The sequence below is a fragment of the Podarcis tiliguerta genome (assembly GCF_965153285.1).
Source record: "Podarcis tiliguerta genome assembly, chromosome: 8".
Classification (NCBI taxonomy): Eukaryota; Metazoa; Chordata; class Lepidosauria; order Squamata; family Lacertidae; genus Podarcis; species Podarcis tiliguerta.
Genome location: NC_139541.1, coordinates 42,763,751 through 42,783,298, shown reverse-complemented (window position 1 = coordinate 42,783,298; position 19,548 = coordinate 42,763,751). Strand labels below are relative to the sequence as shown.

Genomic DNA, 19,548 nt, shown 5'->3' with positions numbered 1-19,548 from the left:
CACTGGCCCTAATTTCCACCCTCACTGAGTGGTTTTGCCAGACTCTGGCAAAAACAAGCAAGTTTCTCTTGCTCTGGGTGGATGATTGAGAGGGTTGTATGTACCGTATTTTTCGCCCTATAGGACGCACTTTTCCCCCTCCAAAAATGAAGGCGAAATCTGTTTGCGCCCTATGGGGCGAATACAGGCTTTCACTGAAGTTTGGAGAGCGAGAGGGGTCGGTGTGCACCGACCCCTCTCACTCTCCAGGCTTCAGGAAGCTATCAGCAAGCCTGGGGAGCCCGCAGGAGTTCCCGCAGGGCTCCCTAGGCTGTGGATAGCAGCCTGCTGCCCGGCGTGCGTGACACCCTGAAGCAGAGCGCCCCGCGCGCCGGGCGGCAGACATCCGCAGCCTGGGGGGCCCTGCTGGAGTTCCCACAGGGCTCCCTAGGCTGCGGATAGCAGCCTGCTGCACGGAGCGCGGGGTGCGCTGAAGCAGAGCGCCCCGTGCTTCGGGCAGACATCGGCCAGCCCCACAAGCTCGGGGGACAGCGGGGAGGCGGAGCGCTGCCATACTGCTGTTCCCCGACCTGGTTTGGTTTCCCCGACCTGGTTTTGGGGGGGAAATAAAGTGGGGAAAAAAATTCCTTTATTTCCCCCCAAAAAAACTAGGTGCGTCCTATGGGACGGAGTGTCCTATGGGACGAAAAATACGGTATATGCGTAGAAACTAGTCTACCGTATCAAGGTAAAATTAACGGTAGTTCCATCCACTTTTGCTGCTGGCCACACCCATAACTCACATATGGCCCGTGGAAGGTTGTCCAGCAGGGAGTGAGGCCCTCTGACTGAAACAGGAGCTTGTCCCTGGTCTCCGCTCACTGTCAGCAGCTCTCCAGGGTTTTAAACAGAGATTCTTCCCCCAACTCTATCTGGAGATGCCAAGGATTGATGGAATCACCTCCCATACACTATATTATTCTAGGCGTCCAGCCAAGACTTGTCTCTTTCAGAAATCTTTTAGCAAATGTGATCCAGTTTTTATGGGGTCCAATTAGCTCCTGACTTTCGTGCTGCCTGGCTGCCTATTTATTGTTCTGTTTTGTTCCACTTTCCCAGGGGGGAGTGGAGTTGTTGCTCTGTCCTCTTGCCGCTTTTATGTATTTACCAAGGTGTACTGCCTATTTTCCCATTTTTGGATTTTATTCATTGTGTTCTTGGTTTCATCTGGAATTCATTTATTTGCAATATTTCTAGCCCACCTTAATGAGCGGTGCCCGTTTTTACCTAGTTTAAATTTTTTGTTTTTAAGCAATTTTTATTATTTTCATTAAACATTGCAAAAAAAAAAAATCAAGACAAAACCACGCAAAGGTTTTTTTTCCCCCTGTTACAAACCTGTCCTAAGCAAAGCACAGTACAGAAGCAGGGAAAGTATCTACCAAAGCCAATAATTCCATCTTCCCATTGCCCCAAAGTCACAGCCTGTGCAGTCAAGGTCATTTGAGGGTAGCTTCTGATTGCCTTGCATTGAACTTGTGTCAAGGATGACTTGCACACTGTGGAATCTGCACAAGTCTAGCAAGTTGGCAGGAGAGGTATCAACATTTTGCCAGGCATAACTCCTTTCCTATTACACTAATTAGAATGTGGTCTGAGTCATATAACTGATTTTAGCTTGGACTGGCGGATTTGCCTCTTTGCTCTTTCTTTTCTCCTCCAATTTGTGAGCAGCCAAGTAGTTTAAGGCTGCAATCCAATATATATAAGCCCTACCAAAAAGCAATAGGGCTTACTTCTGAATTGTTATGTATAGGACTGCCCCGTAACAGAGTGAAATTGCCTCCAGATGTTGTTGGACTCCAATTTCTGTCAGCGCTAGCCAGCATGGTGATGATGGAGGCAATCTGGAGGGCACCAGGTTGGCAAAGACAGGTCAGGGTAGTTATACAGGCCTTGTCCTCTTCCCTCAGGTACATCAACCATGTTTTCAAAATTGATGCTGTTGCATAATGACAAGAAGTGTTCCATAACCTCATCCCCAGTGCCCCGTACCCTACCCTATAAGGGAAGATAATAACACAATAAAATTCAAAACAGTAACAATTAATTGCATTCAAAATTCAAAATCCAAGTAAAACTAGTTCAGTTAATTCAACAAAATTGATGAAATTGGTCCAGTTTGATACCAGCTTTTCAAAGTCCGATAGTCATTTACACCTCCAGCATCCTCCTGCTGCACCCTTGCCTCTAGCCCACCTCCCAGGTAACCCCAGGGGGAGGTACCTCCCACTTTGGGAACCACTGTTCTAGAACCTCCGTTCCTCCTGCCATCATCATCACCATTTGTTAAATATTGCTTGTGACCACTGAACACTGTAAGAATGAGGCAAGGGTTTTTTATTTATGGTGAAAGCTTGTGTGGCAATGGCTGTGCCTTCCTTTGCCAAGCGGAATCCGTGAGCGGGGCTGGTGCCCTCATTTTCTTCAGGTGTTTCTTCTTCTTCTTCTTCTTCTTCTTCTTCTTCTTCTTCTTCTTCTTCTTCTTCCCTTTCTTAGTGAATGCATTTCCACTGTAGGTGTGAATCCTGTCACCTCTGGTAAAAAGTACAGCCTCCCTCCCACATTCCAGGTAGGGAAAATGAGATGCACAGCACAGTGAGTGAGTGAGAGAGACTCTTGTTCCACTTGCATGTCCTTCCTACATTGCCTTCAGTGACCAGGAGCACCACTCTGGAGTGGCATTAGGAGCATATAAGCTACAGGCTGTGTGTGTTCTCAGTTGTTCCGTAGGAAGTGCAGAAGAAACTCAGAATGTGACAAGTGGAGGTTCTAATCCTGGGGTGGCAGAACCTCAGGACCAGGGGTTTGACTCTTTCCAGTCCACACCACCCAGAGGCTATGCACCCTCTTCTGACCCTGCTACTCACACTTCTTGAGTATTTTGGCCAGAGTGGAATATGTCTTTGAATTGGGATTGTACCTCCTGTTTGCCTATATGGAGGGTAGAGAAATGGTGGGGTATATGTGGAAACCTCTGCACCAGTTGCTTACTCACTTTGACCTCTGGCCCTGCCTGTGGCCCCCAGAATGTTGCCTATGAGAGAATGCAGCTCTCTGGCTGAAAAATGCCCCCACCCCTGCTCTAACTTAAGAGGATTAGTTGCACCATCTCTGCAGGACCCCGTCTCCTATGTAAGCCTTTTTGATAGCTAGGCTCTGCTTTTGCAGTCCTTCAGGCACAGGGGAATGCCTTTTTCAAGAGTGCCCTTTGCAGACTTACTGATGTTCCAAACTTAGCTGCTTTTAAGGTGGCAAACGGCAGCAGGCTTTTTAATGTTTGATTTGTCGTTCTTATTGCCGTTCCTCTATTTCATATTGTGGCTTTTAGATGCTGCAGTTTTTGTTTCTTTATATTGTTAATTGTGGGGGGTTTTAATCCCTTGCTGGCTTTGATGTTTTTAAATAACCATTTTTAAAATTGCAATTTGGATTTTACCGTTTTCATAGCCTATGCTACCTCAGCTACCGTATTGGTAAAAAGAGTGGGGAGAACCCTTAGTCCTCCAGGTGCTGCTGAGCTGCAACTCTCATCAGCCCCAGCAAGCATGGCCAGTGGTCAAGGATGATGGGCATTGTAGTCCTGCAACCTCTGCAAGACCAAAGGTTACCCACACCTGCTTTAAATAATTACGTAGATATTTGGCTTAGGATTCAGCTTCCTGAGAGCCTCAGCTTAAGAACAATTGTGCAGATTTGGCTGTCTCTTAAATTATTATCATTTGAGAAGGGATGTGGTTGTTTGTTTGTTTAAATGTTGTTAAAAGATTTATAAACCACTTTTCAGACTGAAATCATGTGAGTGCCCCAGGAGGGTATCACATGAGTTGTAAGAACAACCACATCTTTCTCTCTCCAAGGAAAGAGAGATGGATCTACCCTCAAAAGGGAGATCCAACATTAGATGCCCCCATTGAAAGGCTGCAGAAAAGTCCACAAGTGGCTTCTCTCCAATGTCAGAGGAAGCATTCTATGAGTGGTTAAGGGGTGTGCCACGAGGGGCTGTGAATCTACGTATTCTCCTAACAGGCCCCCAACACGCTCCCAGTTTCCAGTGGGAGAGAAATAAATTACTCCAGCTCCAGAGCTGGTGTAGCTTGGGCCCCAACATTTCCTCAGAATTTAGGGTTTGTAAACAAACTGGGGCAAGCATCCCCTCTCCTCTTTTGCATGAAGGAGACAGAAAAAAATTGCTTCTGATTTTTAAACTAACCAGTTTCCCATAATTTCTGAGCTTGTTGGAACGGTTGCTTATTTAACCCAGGGGTAGCCAAGGTGGAGTCCTTCTGGTGTTGTTGGACTTCCAACTCCCATCAGCCCCAGACAATATGGCCAATAGTCAAGGATGATGGGAACTGTAATCCAGCAACAATTGGAGGGCACTAGGATGGGGAAAGCTGATCTAAAGGGTGTGTTTACGCTAGAGAGCCTGGTGTGCTCGCTCAGATTCTAGCAACAGAAAGATTCTGGCATAATATACCTCAAAATACAACCCTCCTCTAGCATCCTCATATCCCAACATAACATCTGAACTAGTCCAGAATGAATCAACCGTGGCTTGCCTTTGAGCAGCTGAATCCTTCATGGGAAATGACTTGTTGAGAAAGCTCTGCAGCCCTCCAGAGTGTCATGTCCTTCACAGAGAACACTTTTATGATCCTTCCTGCACTCGTAGTCTGTATGGATTCCTAGAGGGATTAAGAGCATATTCCAGTTCCATATTGAACTGTGGTGTTGTTCTGCTCAGAGGTGTCTTAAACATCAGTCAAGGACTCAGCCTAGAAATATATATTGCTTGCTGAGGCTCAGCAATGACTCCAAAATGGTTATTATTTCTTATTAAATGGGAGGTGAGTGATTTCTCCTGGATGATTTGCTGTTTTGAACAGAAAGGCAAAAAAGGGGGGGGGGCAGAGGGTTCAGAGAATCATTTTTAGGATTTTATGCTGGTGCCCAGCTGCCTCACCATGACTAATACGGTCTTCGTTGAAGCATGGAAAATGTTCTCAGATTTTCACACAGCAGATGTATCATTGCTGGGTCTCCTTCTTCCTTCAGATCCCTCTTCAAAACCTACCATTTCTGTAGCCTTTGGCTTTACCTGTGTTGTCCTCATCCGCAGCTGAAATGAACCGTAAGTACATAGAAATTTTCTCTGCGTATATTCATCCCTCGTTATCCTCAACTTTCCCAGTCTTCTACTCACATTTTTGCTTGTCACCCAGCATTTCATTTCCTTTGTTGTCTCTCCTATTGATTGAAGTGTGTAAGACTGTCGTAGTGTCCTGACCCATAGCAGTAGCCATCACTGGGGGAAAGTGGTGGTGGGAAAGAGGCGGGACTAGCCAAGTCATCTTTGTGCCTGGATGAGGTCAGGATTCTGAAGGGTGCTGAGTTGGAAAACAGAAGCAAGATTTCCAGCACCCTGGACAGTGATCCTACAGTGAAGAACAAGAGGAGCAAGTTGCCTCAGGAATGGCCTGCAGCACCTTCCACAGCTTTACAGTCTCCCCTGGAGGATCAAGACTGAAGCCACACATTCTGAGAGCACCAACTGACCAGTGCTCTAGTTGGCAGGGCTTGAGGCTGCCATGGTATAGTCCTTGGAAGCTGTTCAGAACTTTCTTCATCTTCAGAGGAGTTGGTAGTTCCTTGGCAAAGGTTAATCATCACAGATCAGGGAGCCATGTGCAGAATCTGTTGCTGACAGGTTTACTGGAAATGAGTTAGGTTCATCTTCTCCTTGGAGCTACTATTGCTTGGGGACCCTTGAGTCATTGCTTGGGGCAATTGTACCTGTGGTACCACATTGCACCCTACAGAATGTAACCTAAAAATGTGCATTTTCCACGATTGCCCCTATACTATGGACCACCCTTCCATCATTTGCTTCTGATGTATTGCAAAGACTTGACTTTTTGCTCAGGCCTTCCTTGACCCTTAACAACCCTGTTGTTATTATTTACTTGTTTGGATTCCCTGCATTCCTGTTCTTATATGGTTTTTGTACTATGATTTTACTGGTTTTATTTTATCTTCCTTTATATTTCAGATTGTTTTTAATGTTATACACCCCTTAGAGGTTTTAAAATATTAAGTGGTGCTTCAAAATTATTGAATAAATAACTGCATTTTGTCAGACCTTTTTAGTTGTTAAATTTGTGTTGATAAAGCTGACCGGTTAATCAACTCAACACTGTGATTCTAGTTGGTCCCCAGGCATAGGCAGCTAATTTAGAACTTTCTGATATTCTGCACCTGTTGTGAATTGATTCAGGAGGACGTATGTTTCTGGGTCACTTCCTGCTTGCCTCCTTTGAGGATGCCTCAGCTTCCTCTGCCACCAGATTCTAAACAAGTCACTCTTTGTGCCTTCTGTTCCCTTAAATATCATATCATTCCCCAGAGCCCTCCTCTAACACTTCCAATTAATACAACAGAGACCTGTTTTGATAGCTTTGGTGCAATTTTATTTTCAAACACAGCTTCCATGTACTGTGAAGCCAAAGAGTGTTTTATAATAAGGAGAGGGTGGGGGTGGGAAGGAAAGCGGCTGCAACAACAAGAAGGTGAGGGTTTTTTCATATGGCTTTGGAAACTAATCAGGTTATTGCACAGAAGAGACATGAAGCAAGCAAATCTTGAATATGATATGATTTATATCAGCAATAAGATTGCATACTGAGACGAGAAAGGGCCTTGTGAATCCATAAAAATGGAATATTCCTATTCAGGACATTGACAGATTACCAGGATGAGGTGTGTTTGGCGCGTTACTCTTTAAGGCGGAGGACGAGGTAGTTGATTGCAGATCTATTAGTAGAGGTGAAGGGGGTCTGCGTTGCGACGGTGTATGAGGAGCTTCCGCCAGGCAGACTGCCAAATCATCCGTTATTGGAGTCCCAGTATTTGGCAGGGGTTTCTGGGGTGTTAGCCCCTTCATAACTGGTTTCCTTTGATTTAATAGGTTGCTATGTCCAGGATTTGAGGAGATTTTCTCTTGAAGTACATGTGTAAGATGCTGCTTGAGTGTATCAAGCCTGTTTATAACTTCCTGCTGTTCTACTAATGGCAACTCGCCATAGGATGAAATAAGGTCCCTCTCCTCTGAGATATCCAGATGGCTGGGCCCGCTTTGGTCATGCTTCTTTGTTGCTGGAGTAGATAAACCAGGAAGCTTGGGCTGAGAGGGAGGGTGAGGTTCCCGGGTGGACAACTTGAGTTTCAAGACTGAGTCACGCCTGTCTGGCGGGCAGCTACCTTTTTGTACGGTGCTGCGGAAGAGAGGTTTAATCCTGGTGTCATTAAAGACTCTTGTTGGGAAGATGCCCCAGGTGGCCAGAAACGCTTTACGCCTAACCAGTATGGAGGGAATTTTTGGAGACTGGAAGGAGAGCAATACTTTTTGGAGCCGATGGTGGTAGTTTAAAAGTTTCACTGTACTGAGGTCTATTAGCGGAGGCCAAATCTGAAGGAGTTGCCTCAGATGATCTTTGACATCTCTCGAATTATTCCACCTTGGGGACCTGGGGTCCCTACTGTGTATAGTTAGACATATTTTGTTTGGTTGTAAAATCAGAGATTGAGAGTCCAATTGAGTTTTTAGGAGGTGACCACCAGTACCACTTTCATGTCTAATAAGGGAGGTATACCTCTGTCCCTTTAAATCCCTCGGAGGCAGAGTGTGGTTGAGCTGGAGCTCTAGCAAATGGGCCTCAAGCTTTTGGTGGAGATTATCCACCTGCATGGAGATCCCATTTATGCTCTTAAAGATGCAGCGCAGGGTCCTGGTTATTAATTGGAAATGATCGAGTCCCATGCCATCGCCGAGGGCCAACTCGGGCTCCCCCTTCGAGGTGGCTCTCACCTCTTTGTCATTATCGTTGGCATTATTCGTTGTCTTCGAGTTCACCCCCTCCACTTCTATATCGGCTGCGAGGTCAATTAAAGGATTAAAACGATTGTGAGTTTCAACCATGTAGCTAACTTCCTCATTATTTCTATTACAGTTAAGAAAAAAAGTATCAATCTTGGACTGTTTGGGCCTCGGGGGAGGCATTGCCTCATCCAGGTCCCTTGGCCGCTTGCCATGGCCCATAGTGGAGATTAGAAGCAATCGGCTGATAAAATAGAACCTAGCAGGATTGGACTCTCTGCTCACCTGCTCATGAGTGGAGACTTCACTCCTCACTTTCCGGGTGCCCAGGGTTGTTCTTCAGTCTGCTTAGACTGTTCGGGGTAGTCTGCTTGATTTTCTTCTGTTTAGAAACAAATGTTCTTTACAGTATCTGGAGGATTCTGTAGGGCTGCTTCTGCCTGCTGCATCCTGGAGGGATTTCGACTCCGCTCACACGGGTGGGACCTCTTTTTCTTTGATGAAAAACACACCTTAGGCAATTTTAAAGAACATTCTTGTTTGGGCGCTGGCTATTATATCTTTGCATTATTGTCTTCGGGTAACTTAAATGTCACTACGCCAGCCAAAACACCTGAATTTTGCTGGGCTGCTTGTCTCTAGTTTGTCTTTTTTCTTTTTTGTATTGTCTTATTTTGCTATGGCAGTTTGCTAATGCAATAAAGGTTTTGATTGATCATCCTATTCAGGGTTATAGCTAGCTCTGCTCTTTTCCAGGAAACTCCATTCCATCCCCCCTATCCAGTTTTCCATCTTTTGCTCCAAAAGCAACTCAGCATTCAGTGTCCACTGAACATGCCCAGTCATCATTGGGTATTAGATTTTTTTTTACCAAATAAGATTTTTGAGATCTCTGCAAAACTTGAGGTTCCCCCAAGTTTGCTGATATCTCCCTCTTGCATGGATGGCACTATTTTACCTACATAAGGATCCATACTCATCCCTAAACTTTGCAAATAAAGGGAATTGTTGTAATCTGCACTTCTCTGAGCAGTAGGAAGTTCTAAAGATTCAGTGGGTCTTTTCCTAGTGGAGAGATGAGTACTAGAAACCTGAATTGTTTTTGTAATAACTAGCTGCTGCTTTGTTGAGAAGGGAGAAGGATGCTTTTTCAGGACTAGCTGTGTGTTCTGAAAAACACGTGTTTTTCTGTGTTGCTGCCTGCTGCTCTGCTGATCAGCCTGCGTTGTTAGAAAACCTACAGTTTGAGCAGGTGGGAAGCAAGCAGAGACATAGACACTGTGGTCATCTAAAGCAGCACCAGTCTTTCCAAAACAACCTTCATAGCACCTCAGCACTGTTTCTTGCCAGCTAGCAATAAAGTTCAAACTCTCCCCACCAAAAAATAAATAACACCTATTGCAGACTGGAATATCGTTTTTCATTTTGGGGCCATCGTAATATTTGTGGACGTTAAGTATTTGTGGGCACATGGCTACTCAAATAGTTGTAGGTTAGTTAGTAAGTTTGTGGGCAGCTATTTGTAAGACAGTCTTGTCTTGGGGGGTTTTAATATTCCTGTAAAGAGTGCTAGATTGGGATCTATATGTTGTGTGACTTAGAGGAGGCTGAGTCAACACTGTCCTTGTTGGGGAAATGCCCTTGTTTCCAAGATTCTGACTTTTAGATACCTGCCACTAATGAATGGCTGCACAGAGAACGTTTATCCGCCAAGTGCTAAAAGCACAGAAGCCAAACTGATCTCATTATGGGTCTCCATGCAAAGCTGGGCCTCCAGGTTTCTGCAAGCCTGTGGCTGCCTAAGCCATACAAAACCAGCGTGTGGTCAGAGGCAGTGATATTTGAAAAATGCATTGGGGGTACTGACATCTTCTGCTGGAGCAGCTGTATGGAGAATTGCAAATCACGAACAATTACGCCTAACTGCATGGGCTTTGGGCTATGAAAGCTGACACAAAGGCCTTGAGTTAAATAGACTGGAAGAGAAACAAAAACCTGATTTAGGCAGCCTGCCTTTTGCACGGCTAGCTGAAGGCTGGGCTACCAGTCTCCTAATCCTTGATTGCAAAGAGCAGTTGGTTTGTGGTCAGCCTCTCATTTATTTTCACTTTCAAATTTTTCCATTACATCATCGCATGGTGCCAAAGTATTAAGAGAGGAAGGTGGCCTGAGCCCAGGGGGTGGCAAGGATGCTGGTATTTATTTGATTTATGTATATACCACCAACTCATATAATTCCACTCTACCTAAGGTATTTTTCTTTAAGTTCATTTAGTCTGTTCTGAGTAGGACTAGGACTGGATACATTCCAAAATATTGGGATATCAAAATGAATTCCCACCCAAGCCCACCCTAGAAAAACTGGCAGGTGCCAAGGGCCCCCTGTGCCCTCTGCCTTCCAACTGCCAGTGAATGTTGGCAGCAGAAAACAGGGCCCAGCTGCGAATGCTGAGACAGCCAAGACTGAGATGTGATTTCTCTGTCTGCCTGGGGCTTAAAGGAGCAGGGAGACAATTTCTGAGACTGGTTGCTCCCCAAACCCTTCCCCAAGAATATTTCATGGCAGGGATGAAGTACCTGTGGCCCTGCAGAGGTTTTGATTACACTATGGCCTCCCATCACCCGTGACTAATGATTGTGGTGGTTGGCATTCACATTTTAATGTAAACATACCTTGCTCGTACTTCCTAAAAAAAAGTGCAAATTTGGAAAGATAGCTGAGATTCATTTCACACATTATCTTTCCAAATTTGCACTTTTTTGAATTTCACAATGCCCAAGCTTAGAGACACAACTCAAATTAGCAGAGGTTTGCTTGAGTCCTGCACTGTTTTCCCACTGACTGATAAAAGGGAAGGCAAAGCCTGGTTTTTGCTCCTGAGTTGTGTGGAAAGACAGCAAAACAAAACTCTCATCCAAGCAATGAGTCTTGCAAAGATCTGATCCCTTGTTAATGTACATATGTCCCTGCTTGATCAACCTGCCCCGCCCCCTTTTCCCCCTTCCTCTCTTTTCCCCCCAGATGAAAAGGGCATCCAGCCTTGCAGAAAGGAGGAACTTCAGTGCCTGCTGAACTGCCTGCGTTGCCACTTCAAGAAGAACTGTGGCAAAGACTATGGGTCCATCAAGATCACCTGTTCAAGTGAGTAATCCTTCAGGATATCCTTCAGTGGGATCAGTTATATTCATACTGACCAGGCCAGAGACCTTAGATGGGTCTGAGTGGTTTGGTTGGTACCTCTATAGCTTATTATTATTATTATTATTATTATTATTATTATTATTATTATTCCCTGCCCATCTGGCTGGGTTCCCACAGCCACTCTGGGCGGCTTACAGCATATATAAAAACACAGTAAAGCATCGGACATTATTGCCATTCATGTAGGTATGCATGTCTACGGTGGTTGGACTACCCTTCGAACACTGTGAAAGAGTTAGGAAATATATTGAAAAGAATCATGGCACAGCCCCCCTTGAACCTTACAGCTTCAAAATGCTAGGATTGCTTGTCAATAATACCCTCCACTAGGAAAATTATCACATTAGAGAGAACTCTTTCTAGGCTAGTCTAACCTTCCCCATAATCTGTTAACTGCAGCTGCCCCTGAGCAGGGAGTTCTTGAGACAGGGGAGCATTTAATTATGTGACCTCACCACTTTCATCATTCTGAAGCCATGCACCAAAATATGGCTGTACTGTGTGATTCTTCTGAAGTTGCAGATCATCTCCCACCCCCACCCCCCAAAAAAGACAGTTAAACAGTGGATTTGATCCAGTAAGGGGGGAATCCAACATGAAATTTCAAGTTAGCCAGCTGTGGGCATGATGAAGCTCATTGTTCATGTGTTTCTGAGCGCAATTCAAAGTGTTGGTGCTGACCTTTAAAGCCCTAAATGGTCTCGGCCCAGTATATCCGAAGGAGCGTTTCCACCCTCATCCTACAGCCCAGACACTGAGGTCCTCCTCTGAGGGTCTTCTGCTGGTTCCCTCACTGCAAGAAGCGAAGTGGAACACCCTCCCTTCAGATGTGAAGGAGATAAAGAACTACATAACTTTTAGAAGACATCTGAAGGCAGCCCTATACTGGGAAGTTTTTAATGTCTGATGTTTTATTATGTTTTGATATATGCAGTAAGCAGCCCAGAGTGGCTGGAGAAACCCAGCCAGATGGGCGAGGTATAAATAATAAAATTCTTATTCTTATTCTTAAGAATCCTTTGCAGATGCCTTGGATAATGCAGCTGGTGCAGAAATCGGTGGCCAGGTTGCTCATCTGAGCAAGACAGTCTGAGCACATAACACTGACCCTGGCCTGACTGCACTGGCTTCCAGTCAGTTTCCAGAATCAATTCAATGTGCTGGTTTTGAACTACAAAGTCTTCTGCAGATCAGGATCCTAACAGGATCACCTAGGAACTGACCTGGACCCTGCAATAGTTATCTGAAGCCCCCACAGGAGATCTGGAGGGAGGCAACACAAAAATGGGCTTTTTCATAGTGGCTCCCCACTTGTGAAATGCTCTCCCCGGCGAGGCTGGCCTGACATTTTTGTTAACATATTGTTAGACACGAGGCAAAACATTATTATTTTTATCAGGCCATTGACTTTTAATTGTCTATGGCCCTTTTGCTTGGGTGGGATGTTTTAATTTAGTTTTTAACAAATATAATTGTCTTTTAGATTTTTCTTTTTATGCATCTATGTATGGGTTTGTTTTTTGCTTGAAATATCCCTACCGTTGACAGGAAGACAGAATTCAGTATGGAGTGTGCATGGCTTCAGCAAGACAGCAGATGTCAGCTGAATCCTCCATGTGCTACTCACAAGTAAACTCTTTACTGCATAATGAGTCAGGTACTTTTGTAATAGGATCAATTAATGGTATCTGCAACCAGCTGGCAATTTTAGAGAGCACAACATTGACTGACTGGGATTCCGTTCACATCCGTAAAAGCACATTGCATGCCAATTCCTTCCCCATTGTATTACTCCTCCCCACTCCATCCTTCCTAATTCTAACATTTGTTCTGTGCACTTAAGAAAAGAGCGTACTTAAGGGCGAAACTGCGTGAGATGTTTAATGTGTCTCTGCAATTAACATGCACCCAGGATGGGGATGTAATGTAAATTGCTTCAAATGGAAGGCAGCTGATAATTATCAGGATCTCTACAGGGGAGGGGCAATGCAATCTTTTCCAGCAGCCAGTTTAAGGAAATCCCTCATCTGAGCCTGATATTTGCATTGGGAGGAAGTCCTTCATTGGCCATTTCTGGAACTAACAATGCCAACTAACAATGTGGGCTTTCAGGAAGAAATTTCCTGGTTATGTGAGTCTAACCTTTCAGGAGTTATGTCAGCAGGTCTTAGACCCGAAGGTTTCTTCGATGGGTGGATGGCCAAACTCTGCTCACATATTCTAACACTTGGGCAAGTCCCATTCTATCTGCCTCACTTCCTTGTGTTAGGACCAACCTACAGGTTCAGGGAAAGCATAATGCATTCCTGGAACTATAATGCTTTCAGATGTTAGGGATGGCATGTTTAAATAATGGCATGTTTTCATTTACCTGGTTTGCAAAGTATTTTGCTAGTGCAGTGTGGTGCTTAGGAACATAGGAAACTGCGTTATACTGAGTGAGACCACTGGTCCACCTAGCTCCATATTGTCTGCACTGACTGGCAGTGGCTCTCCTGGATATGGGTTCTTTCCCAGCCATACCTGGAGATGCAAGGGATTGAACCTTCTGTATACAATGCAGATGCTCCACCCATGAGCTATGGCCATTCCCCATATAGCACTTTGGAGTGGAGACCTGAGTTCAAATCCTCATGTAGACTTGGAGCTGATTGAATGAGCTTGGACTCATTACTTTATCTCAGCCTAGACTCCCTTACAGGGGTGCTAAAGGCTTAAGGTCCAACCCTTGTTGGTCTTGTTGTTTTCAGATATTCCAGTTGGTTAGTACCAGGGACAGTGTCTTTTTTGTGCTGGCCCTGTGATTCTGGAACTCTCCTAGAGAAGTCCTCCCATTTTTAGACTGCTGCTGAACATGTCTTCTTTTAAACTCTGAGAGGCATTTTATAATTGCCTTGTGCTGTTATAAATGATTTTGCTAACTTTTGTATTACTATACTTTGTATTTCTTTATCTGTAATAAGTGTGTTTTATTATGTTTTATATCTATGTAAGTACAGTGGTACCCCAGGTTACAAACACCTCAGGTTACAAACACTTCGGGTTACAGACTCCGTTAACCCAGAAGTAGTACCTCGGGTTAAGAACTTTACCTCAGGATGAGAACAGAAATCGCACGGCGTTGGTGTGGCGGCAGCGGGAGGCCCCATTAGCTAAAGTGGTACCTCAGGTTAAGAACAGTTTCAGGTTAAAAACGGACTTCCAGAATGAATTAAGTACGTAACCAGAGGTACCACTGTAATTTTGAAATAAATATTTTGAAGTAAAGAACCTTGAACTATTTACACAACATGTAAGAAATTATGGAATTCACTATCACAAGATGTGATGAAGGGCAGTAGTTTACAGGACTTCTTAAAATCATGGAAGGATTTTTCAGGGAAAGGGTCATGGCTCAGAGAAAGAGTGGTTACTTTGTATGCCACACAGATCAGGAACTGTCTAGTAAGTCAAAATTTAGGAGATTTAGAACAGCAGGGGGTGCTGTCCAAGAGGGAACAGAGGCAAGAAGAGATGTTGCTTCCGCACTGGTTTGTCTTTATTTGAGCAGCTTAATGGTTGGTGTGGCTGCCCCACCACTTCTTGGCTTGCAATCAGGGCCCTTATGCAGAGCACTTGAGGAATCGAGCATCCTACTCACAAGAAAAGTTCAGGGAGTGTCCTTCTGCTGTTACTGGACCTTGTACCTCCATACAGACATGCCACTGTGTCTTTGCTTGAGGTCTTAATGAGGAGGTAAAACCTGTCAGGGTGCATTGGTTCCTCCTGACCTGCAGCTTCTTTGATGCTAGGTGTATTCCAAGGTGAGTTATTAATCTCCACTGACTCCTGTGGAATCCCATCAGTGCTAGATCTTCCTCTTTTGCTAAGGTCTGACACGCTTCAAGGCTGGTCCTGCCAGGAGACATGGTGGGACATGACCAGTTGCTAAACAGAACCTCTGTGTATGGGGGCTTTATATAGCTGAATACCTCCTTCTGGGAAGTGGGTCATGGAAGTGATGATCGCACTTCCATGGCCCACTTATGAGAATGATGCTCTCAAGCATCATCTGGTTGGCTGCTGAACTGAATGCTAGCCTACAGTGGCTGCCAACCTTTTTTCTATAAAGAACCACAATTCCTCAGAGGTCAGCTGTCAGTCTGCATGCTGACTGTGGGTGGGGCCAAAGTCAGGGGTGAATGGGGCTACTCCCTTCTTCTTTTTCAGCTCCCCATCTCTGTCTCCCTCTTCCTCCCCACTGAGCAATCTGCTGCAAGAGGGACAGATTGCTCTTGCTGGATGACTGGGTCTCTTGCAGGGGGCTTTTGTCCTAGGGTTGCTGATTGCACACACCTGTTATACTAGACAAACCTTTGTCTGATCCAGCATAGCAATTCACACTTCCTTCTTACACACACATGTCTTCTCAGAAGCATGATTCACTTTGAATTTGCTAAGCCAATCTAGCATATTGCTCTGTGGATACTTTCTGTATAGGCTGGAGGACAACTCATGCTTTCAAATGCCTTCACTTTAATATAAGCATGTCTACTGTGTCTGCCTTTGCCCCTCTCTGAGAATGCATTCATACATGGATGACTCAAAGAATGAATAGGTTTTCCCAATATGCCAAGACATCTGGGAGACATTGGGTGGGTGGGTGTCCATGGGAGAAAGAGACATTGCCAGGAGAAGGATGTTGGCAGAGCATCACCGCAGCTGAGATCGGAAGCAATTTCCAAATTACCCCCGGTCTGCTGAGTCATTAATGCCTTAACCTAATATCCTGTATTCATTTATTTAATGGCCAGATGAAAGGAAGTGATGGAGAGCATTTTGTTCCGGCTTTTCAAGGAAGCCAGATGACCACAGTGTCTGCCGAGGAAGAAGTCAGTTGCTACAATGGGAGCGGTTCAGGAAGGCGAAATTGGCAAGGCGATTTATTAGATGGAAATGGAATGCTAACAGCGAGTTTAAGAAATGACGATGCTGCTGATGATAATGATGGGGCAGTGCTACTCTCCAAACAAAGTCTTAGGAAAGATGAGACTTCTCTACACTTCTTTATTTTGCACGCATACAATTTCCTGCCAAATACTATAAATAACCCGTGTAGGAAAACCTTGATTCCCCTCTCCTCCTGCCAGTTGCCCAGGGTTGTAGTCACTGTTGGTTCTACTCTCAGTAGACTCTTAAAATTAATAGCCATGGTCAACTTAGGTCTATTGTTTTCAATGGGTGTCTTCTGAACAGAACTTAATTGGCTACAGCCAAGTGTCTTGCTACCAGTGGACCCAACTTTGGGAGGAGAACGGTTAAGTGGTAGTTTATCTTCTACCGACTTCTTAGAGCAGCCTTCCCCAATGTGTAGCCCTTTAGACTACAACTCCCATCAGCACCTGTCAGTGCAACCTCGCTCCCTATGTCAGTGCATCATGGGCCTATGAACACATGGTTTTGAAAGCAAAATTTGACTGTAGCATTGGCTTCAGTTAGTAGTGGTGCCCACCTTGTGAAATGCCCTCCCACCAGATGTTAAGGATATAACATTTAGGAAACATCTGAAGGTAGCCCTGTATAGGGAAGTGTTTTAAGGTTTAAGGTTTTATTATGTTTTATTATGTTGGAAGCTGCCGAGAGTGGCTGGGACAACCCAGTCAGATGGGTGGGGTGAAAATAAATTACTACTACTACTACTACTATTGAAGCTGATACAGCACTGGATGAATGTGATCCTGCGACGAAGACCCTGTAAGGAGTCTCGTCGCAGCATTCTTCACCTGCTGGAGTTTCTGGGTCAGCTTCAAGGGCAGCTCCACATAGAGTGAGTTACAATAATCAAGCCTGGAGGTGACCATTGCATGGATCACAGTGGCGAGATCAGGGCAATAGATTTTATAGTAGTATAAAATCAAGGCTTTTTAAAAAAAAAACAGTTGTTCAGATCTGTGTTGTGCCAGGGCTATGTTGAAGGGGAAAACATTTGCTTTGTTTAACTGATAATTTAGCAGCCTGTCTTTCATTGTACATATTCATGTCTTTATCAGCATTGTTCATGTCTTAAAGCTTATATAACCAGGAAACCGCAGGGGGGGGGGGGGGATGCGCGAGTGTCATTTATCGAGAGACAATGAACCTCATTCTATCCACTGTCTCATGTGAACCTTTGTGCAAGGACTGCATGCCTACAGGGAAAGTGAGAGATTTTGTATAATGAGGCACAATTCTTGGCTCTGGATTTTTGACATTTTGAGCCAAAGTGAAGATAGTTTATACAGTGGTACCTCTGGTTACGAACTTAATTCATTCCAGAGGTTCGTTCTTAACCTGAGTTACCACTTTAGCTAATGGGGCCTCCTGCTGCCGCCTCACGATTTCTGTTCTCATCCTGAGGTAAAGTTTTTAACCCGAGGTACTACTTCCTGGTTAGCAGAGTCTGTAACCTGAAGTGTTTGTAACCTGAGGTGTTTGTAACCTGAGGTACCACTGTACATGGTAAGATCTATTGTTGTAATCAGATGGAGTATCTGAAGGCCTTGGTTCATTCCAGGTGTCCCCCCCCCCCGCCCCATACATACAGGTGAAGAATGGGAGGGGCCACAACTGCTGATTATGTCCTCAGTGTCCCCTAACATTCAGCAGGATGTCTGAAATGGTTTCCCTATTTGCCTACAGCTGTATTGCATAGGCCTACTAAAAATATTAAAGATTCGTGATTTTCCGCTCTACCATATTGAGGTTTTGCCTCTTCTTCTGCTTCCTCTGGTGCTTGGTGCCACCAGGACCAGCCCTATCACTAGGCAGAATGAGCACCTTCCTCAGGCAGCAAATGCTGATGGGCAGGAAGCAGCAACAAGTATTGAAGAACAGAGCTATATGTGCTGTGCAGCCTGCCCCACATCCCTTCAACCAGGAGTAGGGAATCTTCTTTAGCCCAAGAGCCACCTTCCCTTCTGGGCAAATTTCAGGGGAGAGGGGGCAGGGCCAGAGGCAAGATTGACTAGAGCAATAATTGTGGCTTTTGAATAGTGACTATCCTCCATCTGGGCAGGCAAGAAGCATCAGTCCAAAGACACATTCCAGCCAAGCAAAAACATTCAAGGAGGGTGCAATGCAGGGCTGGTGAAAGGTGTGGCTCAAACGGCCTCAGGTGAGAGGTCTGGAGGGCCACATTTGACACCTAGGCCTCAGCTTCCTCCTCTCTGCCTTATACTCGCCAGCAACAGACAAGAATGTCAGCCCCTTACAAGAGCTGAAATAAGAATTAACTGCCATTCCTGTCTTTGCCTCAGGCAGCAAACTGTCTTGAGCTGACCCTGGGTGCTTCCTTTCCACCACCACTTCCCTTTCTGAACAACTAGGGGACTCTGCTTCCCCTGCTTGCCCACAGCCTTACTTGGATGTTGCTCCTGCCTTGCCCTGCCCTCCATGAGCCAAGAGTCAGCCCTGATAGTCACCTGTCTTGCCAACCAGCTTTTATTCAGAGATTTTCAGTGGTTCGATAAACTCCTTTGGGAGACTCCATGTGAGAAGGGGTAATCTGAGAAAACTCCTTGCTGGAACAGGCAAATGTATTTGGGGGGGGGGGAGATGTATCTTGTCAAAAAAGACAGCGTGCATTAAATTCAATATATTCTGGGGGGGGTCACACCAGTTGAAAAATTATCTGCCCTTTTGCTTTTTTGTCTTTTGGTGCTGCTCCGCTTTCCCTTTCATTTAGAATTTAGCTAAAAAAAGAAACATGAAGACAAGAAAACAGAGATCTCTTGTAAGATCTCTTATTGTAATTGCTTCAATATCCATGTGTTATTAATTGTTTATATGGCCAAAATGGTATCACCCACACAGAAGAGGAAGAGATCAGTAGGCTTGGGGGAATCAAAAGTTTGCAAAAAGTACAACATCATATTGTGGGGGTGGGATGAGCCTAGTAAAGGAACAAGCATGCTCATAACATTTTGCTGTAGAACCCATTTGTTTGTCTACTTTTTAAATGTGATTTTCTTCATCTGCACTGAATTCATTATGGTGCAAGCATAGCCCAGAGTGACTAGCTCAAGGTCATCCATTAAGCCTCACAACTGAACAGGGACCTGAATATAATTCTCCCCACTGCACGTCCTTGCAATCTATCCACTTTAACAGGGGTAGCCATTGTCGTGCTCTCCATGCATTTTGGACTACAACTCCCATCATCCCTGATTATTGGCCATGCTAGCTAGGAATGATGGGAGATGTAGTCCACAACATCTGAAGCACACCATCTTAGCAACCCCTTCACTACACCCTTACAGGGGACAAGAAAAAAGAAGCATTGGCTCGGAAATTCTTCTGGCTCTTCATATGAATTCTGGTTGGTTGCTTCCTAGATTGCCAGAAGCTGCCTGTATTAATTTTCCACGGTAACAAGATTCCAACTTGCTTGTCTCAGTCTATGTACAGAGAAGCT

The 19,548-nt window shown here is 44.9% G+C and overlaps 1 protein-coding gene across 2 annotated transcripts in view; it reads left to right on the top strand.

Moving 5' to 3' along the window:
- Window positions 1-19,548, top strand: part of BEAN1 (brain expressed associated with NEDD4 1) — a 48,269-nt gene that overhangs the window by 9,135 nt on the left and 19,586 nt on the right. For both annotated transcript variants that reach the window (XM_083454517.1, XM_083454518.1), the window contains exons 2-3: window positions 5,098-5,173; window positions 10,938-11,057. In XM_083454517.1, the coding sequence (XP_083310643.1) occupies window positions 5,167-5,173; window positions 10,938-11,057 (127 nt within the window). In that variant the 5' untranslated portion in view covers window positions 5,098-5,166. The remainder of the gene's footprint in view (window positions 1-5,097; window positions 5,174-10,937; window positions 11,058-19,548) is intronic.